The 11,749-nt window shown below is 41.2% G+C and overlaps 1 protein-coding gene across 1 annotated transcript; it reads right to left on the reverse strand.

The window, feature by feature from the left end:
- Positions 1-1,317: 1,317 nt before the first annotated feature.
- On the reverse strand, positions 1,318-10,114 carry dram2b (DNA-damage regulated autophagy modulator 2b). Its single transcript, XM_033625642.2, has 8 exons — positions 9,893-10,114; positions 7,586-7,773; positions 7,234-7,301; positions 6,923-7,065; positions 6,617-6,794; positions 5,464-5,546; positions 5,145-5,237; positions 1,318-3,474 (listed from the first exon to the last, which is right to left on the reverse strand). The coding sequence occupies exons 2-8, from the start codon at positions 7,714-7,716 to the stop codon at positions 3,340-3,342; spliced, it is 831 nt and encodes a 276-aa protein (XP_033481533.1). The 5' UTR covers positions 7,717-7,773; positions 9,893-10,114; the 3' UTR covers positions 1,318-3,339.
- Positions 10,115-11,749: the final 1,635 nt, after the last annotated feature.

Raw genomic sequence — 11,749 nt, forward strand, 5'->3', positions numbered from 1 at the left:
TATTATATTTTATAAGTTTAAGTGGTGTCGTAAGTGGTTTGAAGTAAAGTGGTTGAAAATTTGAGTTTCAGTGATTTAATGAGCAGGGTGTCGTTTTACAAATGACCTCATGAGTGAGAGAAAAATCAAAAATCTGTTGTGTTCACCAGTTGGTAAATTTTACTCTCAGAATTACTTAAAGTTGTAGTTGGTAACTTTTATAAAAATAATTATTGAAAATAATAATATGAGACAGAAAAACTCATGCTCCTCCTCCTCATAGTTCTTCTAATGTCACTACCTAGAATCCACCATGGCTAAAGAAAAACAACCAATCAGAGCCAAGGATTCTCTAGCACAGATTATTTGTGTAATGTAGAGCTGTGTGGATTTAGTGACAGTTTAAGCAAATATGACAGAAGGTTATTTTAAGTTACCAACTACAGCTCTCTGTGTTTTTTTTCCCTCCATGATACCTGCCGAGAGATTCCTGCAAATGCCATTAGATGCACTAAGATGAGGAAGAACATGATCTTCTGCCTCATGCACTACCGTTAGGATGTAGTGATAGTTCAAGCAATATTGACAAAAAGTTATATATTATTTTTAAAGTTACCTTTTGTAGCTTTAAAGGACCATTATACAACATTCACAGCATTAATTATTAGCTATGTAAAGATATAGTGGAGTAATGGTGTCCTGAGAAGAGGATGACATCACGCTCCCTCTGTGTGTGCGTTGTAATCTGAGCTTCTCTGTTCTTTGTTGTTGTGAATGGCCCAACCACACGTGCACATTAGCGCATGGGAGTCCGTGTGTGTGTCCCACTAGCTATCTAATCACCACCGCTATGCACTGCACTCATACAGTGGTTACCACTGCTAACACCAGCCCAACAACCCACGGTGGCCAATGGCATTGTCGCATAAGTGTAACACCCACATACTGACCTGTTGGAAGCAGCTGATCAGAGAACAGCCGATGACAAACTGGTGGCGGAAGAACCTCGACCTGTTAGAGAGCTGGGAGTAAATGTCAACTTCAACCTAATGTGACAGTTATATTAATAGTTTTTAAATCAAAGCTGCAATAACTGAGGTTTTAGGAATTTGGGGGCAGCAGAACAAGTTGAAAACAACCTCTGAAGGATTATTACCTCCTTAAGTTGTTGGTCTCCTTTTAGCTTTGGTCTGAACTCCACTAAAATATAAAATGTCTGTCTATCTAGGTACTGAATGTTCCACTTTCGTTACCAGCTACTCTCTAACTCACCGAAATTAGATGTTTAAAGAATATAAAAACTTCAGACTGAAGCAGAGAAACTGTGACCATAGGAGCTACAAAGAGATATATCTTTATTAATCTTAACATGAACATCACACCAACAATACAAGGTACAGTTGAAACTCAGGGTTGGAAGTTCAGTAGCTTTGTATCTGCTTAAATATTAATGTTTATTTCTCTTCTTATTTATTATTATTTATGTTCTCAGTTAATCGACAGCAGGTACTGTGGAGTCTGGAGTGTGTCATCAGAATAATTGTGTTAAGTGAATTTATGTATTATTTAAATACAAACTGAACCAATTTGTAATACTAATATATTAACTTAATACTTATTTAACTTAATATATCAAAATATTTAAATATTCTGGTGGCATACTGCAGCATGTTACCACAATCTGACGTTCATCAGGCTGCTGATTCTCCAGCAGAAGCTGTTCAGTTACTGTCAGAACATTTATAAACCCGCCAACCAGCGTCACCTACAGGTGAGCACAGCAGTAATTCAGTTTCTAAAGAAAACTGTGCACATTGCTTAAAGGGAATAATGCATCTGCAGTATGAATATGGCTTTTACAGTAAAAACAGTAAATATATGTATACTGTAATAATCAGTAGTATTTACTGAAAACACCTTTAAAATAAACAAATGGAATGCAACTAATATAAAACCCAGATTGGTAACTCATGTCAGACAATTAGTTAAAATCACAACCTGTCCTATATGCATAGATACAGATACATATATAAACTGACACTCAGCGCTCCTACAAATATTCTCTCCTCTGCCAGTTTAAATCGGCGAGCCCATTTCATCATCATTCTTTTTTGAACAAATGTTCTTTTCTACCATATGACTCAGTGGGCTTCACCGACACGTGAGGGGAGAGGAAGCATAACTTACACCTGAAAGTAAAACACACTCTTTTTTAAACAGTAAGTATAAATGACATAAAGTGCAGCACTGAAGTGAACAGTCACTGAAATGGACTGATGCAGTTTGATGGACAAGTGCAAAGCCTCATATTTGGGTTTAAAGGCTCATTTCACCCAATTATAACAAAAAAAAAAAACAAAAAAAAACAAACAGCAAATCTGTCTCTTCCCCTTCGTATTATCTCTCCAGTCAGTTAGTTTGGTTTGTCTCCCGTTTGCTCTGTGCGGTATCCAGAGTATCAGGAACTCTGTTACTGAAAGAAATGTTAATGTTGAATATTTCAGTTGTCATGTTGGAAGGGTGAAGGGTCGACATTACAAATGACCTCGTCCTCCACACCTCCAAACGTTACTAACAGTACAGGGTGAGTAAATGTGTTTTGAGTATAACTGTCTTTTACATTTCAACTCTGGACATGGATGCGTCGCTGTCAAGCTAACGTTACTAGCCAACGTTATTGGCTAATAATAGCTAACTTTAGCAACTATTTTCTACCTGCTCGGTCAACTGTTTCTAGAGGTCTGGTGAAACGCTGTTAAAAATCTGGGTCGTGGCTAAAAACACGGAGAGGGTGTCACAACATTTTCTAACTGCATCCAACATGACACATTTAACATGCTTTAATGTTTACATTTGAAATAAGTTGACTGCTCCTCCAGACTGAAGACAAAAGTTTTTGATCCCCCATTTGCCGCTGTTTCTCTGGGACTTTTTGGTATTTTCTTCTAATTCTCACCTGTATGTCCTACTATTTTAAAGACTAAAAGTAGCCTTTGTTTTGTCCTGATCTGATTGATTGGATCAGCCATAAACAGTGCAGATCATAAGCATTTGCACAGTGTTGGTAGTCTTTGCCTTCAGTTGCCTGCCCTCCATCTGGACAGTGCACTGACATATGACATCATATGCAAAGAAGCTACTGGGGTGGAGGCAGAAATCTCCAAACTTGGACAGACACATAAAAACTCAAACTACTTGACTTGACAGATGCCACTAGAGGGAAGAGAGAGTATGTTTTTGGATGTACTGACCCTTTCAGAGCCACCACACCAGCTTTAAAAAAGTCCTTATAAAAAGCCTTTAAACGTGTTTAGAAAAAGTGAAAATTTGTTTAAAAGCAGTGAGATGCTCTGCAGCCGGTCATGTTCCTCCTGCCAGCAGTGGAGACGATTCCAAGGCGTCATGGTTGTGATTTGATGCTGTGATGCCACCGGGTGGCCAGTTGTCGTACAGGTGGCTGCTCTGCAAATCTGCCTCTGCTCGCAAAGTTATTTTCTTTATAGAAAGAAAGAGAAAGAAACAGCATACAAAGTTAGGACATATTTTCTGTTTGTCGACACAGACCTTTAATAAGACCTTAAAGGGATAGTGCACCCAAAACCGAAAATTCAGCCATTATCTACTCACTCTCATGCTGAGGAAGGCTCTGGTGAAGTTTTAGAGTCCTCAGATCCCTTGCGGAGATCGGCGGGGGGAACGGCTAGCACATCTAATGGCTGACGGCGCCCCAGACTAACGTCCAAGAACACAGAATTGAATCCACAAAGTATCTCCATGCTGCTCATCCGTAGTGATCCAAGTGTGCTGCAGCCCCGACATAAAAAGTTGTTTTGAAAAACATCATATGAACTCTGTTTTTAGCCTCACTGTAGCCTGTAGCTCTGACTGCTTCTCTGTGCTCCGCGCTCACGTGTGCTCGCTTGCGCGAGACCAGCGAAAGCATGAGCTTTGCTCACCCGTGTTTACATCACGTGACACGTGCACCGCAGGGAGAGACAACGGTAACCACAGTAGCTAAAAGATAATTTGCACTACGGTCTTTTAGCAAAGGACAGCCCAACATGTCTGAAGACAGCATTTTGAGGAACAGCATTTCTTTGTTGAGCCCTATTTGTTTGAGCCCGAGTATACGGACGGAACTCAGGCTACTGGACGAAGCAGCTGCCGCAGCTCATGAGCCTCAGCCAGCCGCAGAATACCGGAGTCGAGCACTGGAAACCTGGTGGTGTAGTTGTTTCAAATGCAAAGCAGTGCCAATGGATGAGGAAAGTCTTTGCTGCTCAGACTGGGAATTGGCGATGCCTGCACTTGAGAATCTGGACATCAGTACTGACGAGACTGCTGCTCTTCAGAGATCACCGATCACCCTGAGCACGCACATGTGAGCGCGGAGCACAGAGAAGCAGTCAGAGCTACAGGCTACAGTGAAGCTAAAAACAGAGTTCATATGACGTTTTTCGAAACAACTTTTTATGTCGGGGCTGCAGCACACTTGGATCACTACGGATGGGCATGTTGGAGATATTTTGTGGTTTCAATTTTGTGTTCTTGGACGTAAGTCTGGGGCGCCGTCAGCCATTAGGTGTGCTAGCCGCTCCCCCCGCCGATCTCCGCAAGGGATGTGAGGACTCTAAAACTTCACCAGAGCCTTCCTCAGCATGAGGGTGAGTAGATAATGGCTGAATTTTCATTTTTGGGTGCACTATCCCTTTAAAGGAACAGCTCAACATTTAGGGAGTCTTACTGTCTTTGTTTTGGATAATGAGATGTTCAGACAAGTAGCTTAGCATAAAGACTGGAGGCAGGGGAAACAGCTGGCGTGGCTCTGCCCAAAGCTTAATTTTTCAGCCTCAGAGCTTGTAGCTTGCTAACAGCCCAGAGCAGAGGCATAACTGAAGCTTTACTGTGCAGACATGAATGTGGTATTGATCCTCTCATTTGACTCTCTACATGAAAATAAGTAATTTCCCACAGTGCTGAACTATTCCCTCAAGCCATAACATGCACACAACACAGTTATGTATCTGGACAAACTGAATTTCCTCTATAGGGGTGAATCAGAACATTTTCTATGCAGCCTTGATCCTTTGCAGTAGATATGAACAGAACAAAATGGACTCAACCTTCAGCAGCAGCTGTGTGGGTGAAAAGATGAGACGGATTACCTGAAAGTCTCTGATGTAGGTGAGGAAGAAGCTGATGAAGGAGAGAGCCAGAGACCACTCAGACACAGTGCTGATAATGTGAGCCGTGTAACCCTGAAAAAGACACAAACATCAATGTGATGCTGCAAAGAGCTGCGTTACCAATGAAAATGTGACATAACTTTGTTCAGACAAAGTTGCTGTATAGCTGTTTGTGTTTAGAAAACATTTTAACATCTGAGCAGCTAGAAACATTCATTTTAGTGTCGGTACTGAAACTTGGATCATATCAACACAGGTATTAAAAAAAGAATTGCAGCTCTAATGCTGCAAAACTGACCGTCTCTCCAGGGATCCAGTGCAGTTTTTTAGGTACGTCCACTCCTGGAAGGCTGCTGTACATAATGACTGATGATATGAACACTGACAGGACGCTGTTAAGGATCACAGATCACTGTTTGAATACGTGACATAAATACAACAGGAAAGTGTTTCAATATGCAGATGATGTTGTGAGTCAAAATATCCAACATGCATGATTTGCTGCCATATCTATTTCACAACATTTAATATTCAGGTTGGTATCTTCCAAATCATATAACATGATTATATTACCAGTTTCAGCACCACACGAGCAGCAGCCAGCAACTGTAAGCTCTCTATTTTCAACAATTTCCATCAGTATAAATTAAGTTCTACCTTATCTTATATACAAGAAAATCAAGTTGACGGCTTACGACAACTGTTTTCAACATTGGAAAATGAATAAATAATCACAGAGGACAATCGTTATATACGGTACTGTTATAGATTCATTTACTCTACAAAGCTCCTGAAAGGGATGTGATCGCACCAGAGCCTTCATTGGAACGGCACAATGAAGGTTAGCTTCTGGGCAAAATAAAGTCTCTCACATGCAGCATCCCAGAGATAGTAACTTTATGTCTTATATGACATCAGTTAACTTCTACGGTGTCCAGTATGTTAGATGTTTTTCATCAGTTCTGTTCAATGCTTGGTGGTGAGGCTCAGCTGGAAAAGCTACACTTCAGCGATACAGTACACAGTTAATTTTCAGATAATGTTATGAAACATCACATTTAATCTTCATTTTCTAAATTGGACAACTTCATGAGGCACTCCACTTCCCCAAACACAGAGTTTAGTTCCCCTGGGCAAGTACTAAACTTCACCCCTGTGCATAAATGCTGATTGCTGACATTTGAATAGTAATTTCAGCATTCAGTTAGTATTTTTTATTATTCAATTTATATTTGACCCCCAAAATTAGTTCCAACAGTGCTATTAAGCTTAAGCACTGTATTAAGCACTGTGCATAAACAATGGGACTGTAGAATTACTCTTCACATATAAGGACAGTTGGGAGTCCAGGTGCATCTTCCCAGTGACTTCGTACACACTCAGTAAATATCATACCTCCAGGACCAGTTTGTCTTCCATGATAACAGAGAAAAAACTGTGTTAAAGGATACTACTGATGATGCTGCTCAAGGTCCAGACTCCGATGCCGAGGCGGACCAGGAAGATGGTCTTACTGTGGATGTGAGGCTGCATGAGGAGCGAGAGCAGCGTCTGAACCAGGATGTGGAGAGCCCCAACCCCGAAGGTCAGCACCGCGCCCACCAGGTGCATCGAGAACAGCGTGGTCTTCTGCTCTCACACACACAGATACACACACACACACACACACACACACACACACACAGGTTTACTGCTGACATGATCAACACTTCACACACTGTGCAGGTGTGAACTGATCCAGGACCGGCAGCACTCACCTGGAAGTTGGCGACCACACACATCCCAAAGGAGCTGATCAAGCCAAACACCAGCCCGAAGCGGTTCAGTCTGTTCAGTTTGAGCTCGCCTTCATCTATCAGAGCCTCCACCTGTTTGTAACGCACGTACACTGTGGCCATACCTGCAAACACAACACACACACACAATCAATCAATCAAAATAAACAAACTCAAACATGTTGGCTATAACCTTCGAATTCAGTAAATAAAGACAAGGAGGTAAACCATATCATCATTAGACTGTTTTACACAATGTAGTTCCACATAGAGTCTGTGTGTGTGTGTGTTACCTAAAAAGGCTGACACATCCAGCATGATGCCAAATATACACCTCTCAGGTGCCATCGCTCCTGTGTCACTGCAATACACAACAAAGGTCATTAAACAGAAGGTTGACCTATTTAGACAAACAGACACATATGGCTGTGGGAACAATGCTCTTGCTTGAGTCCAGAGTGAAGGGGGATAAGGAACTGGTGCAGTGGATGATCTGGGATGTGAGTGACTGTGAGTGCTTTGCAGATCAGGGGTGAGGTGACACAATCAGATAGTTCAGTGGTAGGAATACCTATGGGTTTGCTGGCTAAGTGAGTTGTCTTCTAATTGGTGACTGTGAGCATATGGAAAAAAACAGACTCAGACCTGATGTAAGGCACCAGAGGATCCACATGTCTCAGCACCACCGCTGTGATGTAAGCGAACACGAAGGACGCTGTCGTCCAGATGACCAGCGCTGCAGGCAGGAAACACAGACCCTGCTGGAACCACCACATGATCTCCTCACTGTGTGTGTGTGTGTGTGTGTGTGTGTGTTGCTGGTTTACTCTGTCCTGTAGAAAACACACAAACAGTAATACAAACATTAATGCATTGACACAGTTGATATTTAATTTATTAGTTAATTGGCAAATGCTGGCTTAATGTTTTTATATGTTTTTGTAGAGTTAATGTCTTTGAGTTTTGAACTATTAATTGACACATTTCAGGATATCATCTTAAACTCTAGGGAACTTTGATGGACATGTTTTACTATTTTCTGGCTTTAATAGACAAATGCAGTGTGTTAATTGCAGTAGTTAGTTGACTGATAGAGAAAACAGTCTGCAGATTTGTGAATTAAGGGCCTATAATTTAAAGAATATAAAGGTTGGGGAGGCATTATGGTGCCTTTAGGGCAGTTTGATATCCTGATCTGTCACAGAACATCAGTAAAAAAAAAACAGGTTTTGGAAAATGAGTAAAACCTATACACATTAAACCAGTGATTTCACACTGTTTGTGCCCAAGGCACACCAAAGGGCAAGCCCAGCTCTCAAGGCACACCTGTATTATATCTGTGCAAGGTAGCTTCTATAACGTGTGTTATCACTCTTATCACGACATGAGACAATAAAAAATAAGACAGGAGGCTTTCCTGATACTGTCTAATAATGTGTGGTTATCACAAAATCCCACGGCATATCTGGATTGGCATCACAGCACACCATTTGAGAACCCTTGAGTTAGACTAATAAATAGCAGCAGGGGTGGGAATCACCAGAGGCTCCATTATACAATAATATCACTATTGCAATTTTAAATATGTTGCAATATACTGCAGTTTATTACCTTTTTACACCAGTAAATTATGTCCCCAAAGGAAAACTTTGTCAGCATCTGTTTTTATATTATCAGATTAAGTTTTCAGTCTGTTCATCTCATCTGTTTTTCTCCATTTAAATACTAGGGGTGTAAATCACCAGCTTCATCACGATACGATATTATATCAATTTGTTTGGATGACGATACGATGTTTGCCGATATCACAAAGTCTGTCACGATACGATTTTGATTCAATTCGATTCAGGAGCCTGCAATCGATATGACGCGATATCATATGTCCATCTAACACAATCATTTACATCAACTCACAAAAACAACTAGAATATGATTTGACCATTTTATTTCTGAGCTCTGTTTGTTGTTTAAGCGGAGGCGCGCTTGCCCAGAAATGGTGACACAGACGTGCTATGTGAATTTCAAAATAAATGTGTATCTTTAAGATGACGATATGGATCGATGTTTTCATTTTGCATCGATATAATCGGATCGTTAATCAGTGAATCGATGTATCGATGTGGATCGATGTATCCTTACACCCCTATTAAATACATCTAGTGAACTGAAGAAGCAATTGATTTGAGTATTCTAGTTGGCTATCAAAATTTTAATCTGCATTTGGCAGATTAACAATTTAAATAATAATAAAAAAATCGATATTTGGCACTGTGTGAGGTTATGATATTGCAACACAAACTAAGCTGTATCCATTTCCTCCCTCACCTAATAAAAGCAATTAATTCCTCTGAGATCAGGTCATGTGACTCTGAGAGACTAAATTAACCTGCAGCTCCACCTGGGACTTTTACACATTAACTTGAAGTGATAAAAATACCATGGTACAGCAAAAACCAGTTTAGAGAAGTGCCAGTGCTCTCACTGAGGAAGCGAAACAGAGAACGTCAGAAAAAGGGTGATAAAATTAGCTGTATCATAGTAACTGTCGGTGAGAGGAAACAAACTGACACACACACACACACTGACAGATACTACAACTTACGCTTTTTCAAAACCCAAATTAACAAGTCTCGCACAATAATTATTAACAACTTGAGAGAATATCAGACACTAAACGACACACATAACGGCCTACATCTTATATACATGCACAGTTATACAGTAAACAAACAGTAACATGAAGCTAATTGGTTATCGACTATGGGTAAATACGTTTATAAGATTAAAGCTAACGGTTAACTAGCTAACGTTAGCTAACATTAGCATTCACACACCAGTATTAACGTTAACGGTTTTACGGTTTGAACCACACAGCTGCTAGACGGAGGAAACATCATGTGAACAGTCACATCGACATAAACTCGGTTTATAACTCAACATAATGACACTCACGTTATTCGAGTCCTCCAGCGACCATTATCTTCCTGCTTCAACAAAAGTCCTTTAATCCCTTATTTCCTGACCCGACTCTGGTGTTCAGGTCCCCGTTAAACGTCAACAGTCCTCGGTGAACTTCAGGAGTTGCGTGCGACACTTTCATTTAAGAAATAAAGTTCAAAAGTTGAAACTGCGTCGCTGTAGTTTGGCTCTGAGTGAAGCACGCATGCGCAGTGCAGCCACAAACAAATGATTGGAGCCTTTTTGTCCTGAGCACTGTCTCACAGGCGAGCGTGAGACAACACGAGTAGATGCTTAAAGGGATAGCTCATATTTTTTTGAAGTGGTGTTGTATGGTCCACTTATCCATAGTATATTACTGTACATATAATAGAATAGAATAATAATATAGTCAGTTAGTACACCCCCAGTTTGGAGAAGCAGGCAGGAGTCCAACACAGATGCGAAACAATCTACTGCTGTGGATAGGGGTCAGCAACAAAACGTAGGCCTATTTTAGCCACCTAAAAAAGTCCAACCTGAAATATCATGATCAGTTTACCTTCCTGTCAGACAGCCCATTTTGATGAAGCCATTAATGGCCTCATCTATGCTCTCGTCAAAGCCACCAGGCTCCATTGAGAATAACAGTAATTTTAGCTTGCTGAACACGGGAGCTGCTAATCTACCGCTGCTCTGATTGGTTCGTTTGTTCGTGTCATTGTGTGACTTTGGTGAATCCAGACTAACCCTTTTAAGAGCCAAAGTCACACAATAACACAAACTAACTGACTGCTCCAGGCCATGATACACCAGCAGCTCCTGTGTTCTGCGATGTTAAATCACTGTTTTTGTCAATGGAGTCTGGCTTTGAAGAGAGTGATATAACAGCCTTATTTTCCTGTTGGAAATCAGTCATCACTTTAGATGGGACTTTTTTTAGGTGGCTAAAATACATTTTATTGCTGAACCACTCCACAGCAGTAGTTTGCTTAGCATCCATGTCAAACTCCAGCTTGGTTCTCCAAACTGGGGGGTGTGCTGACTGACATCTGCTGTTTGTAATATACAATCTATAGGTAAGTACCCCATAGCTACAAGCCCACTTTCACTATTTCAACTATTTCATTGGTGTATAATCACCAGAAACTAAGAATTGTTGTGTTTTTATTATCTCAGAATGAGCTGTTTATATCCATATCTGTATTTCCAGAGAAGCTCACCTGGGACTCACAGATAAGCTTCTCTGGATATACATTTGTTCATTTGTAGTGATGATCTTGCTGAACCAAACATGTATCTTTATTTTCTGCAATAATCCAAAATCCAGTTGAGAAATGTTATAGGCTTTTTGATGAGGGAACCAGTGCAAAGCTGACCTCAGTGTCAGTCTTCAGAAAAACATCAACCCTGGGGCACTCTATAGATAGGGCTGCTTGCATCTGTCAGCCACTATAGTTCTCCTAAAAGCCTGGCACAAGAAGCAGTTTCAGTTCTGCGACCTCACCACTAGATGCCGCTAAATCCAACTACACACTGGACCTTTAAACTGCAGGTGAGAAATGAAAGTATCTATAGGGCTAGGGTAGGGAGCTCAGACATCCAGAGGGAGCTCGGAGTAGGGCCGCTGCTCCTTTGCGTCAAAAGGGATCAGTTGAGGTGGTTCAGGCATCTGATCAGGATCCTCCTGGGCGCCTCCTGTTAGACGTGTTCTGGGCACGTCCAACTGGTAGGAGGCCCCGGGGCAGACCCAGAACAAGCTGGAGGGATTACATATCTTGTCTGGCCTGGGAATAACTTGGGGTCCCCCAAAAGCTGTAAAGCGATGCTGGGGAGAGGGACGTCTGGAATGCTTTGCTTGGCCCCCACGAC

Source organism: Epinephelus lanceolatus, chromosome 1 (genome assembly GCF_041903045.1).
Source record: "Epinephelus lanceolatus isolate andai-2023 chromosome 1, ASM4190304v1, whole genome shotgun sequence".
NCBI classification, from domain to species: domain Eukaryota; kingdom Metazoa; phylum Chordata; class Actinopteri; order Perciformes; family Serranidae; genus Epinephelus; species Epinephelus lanceolatus.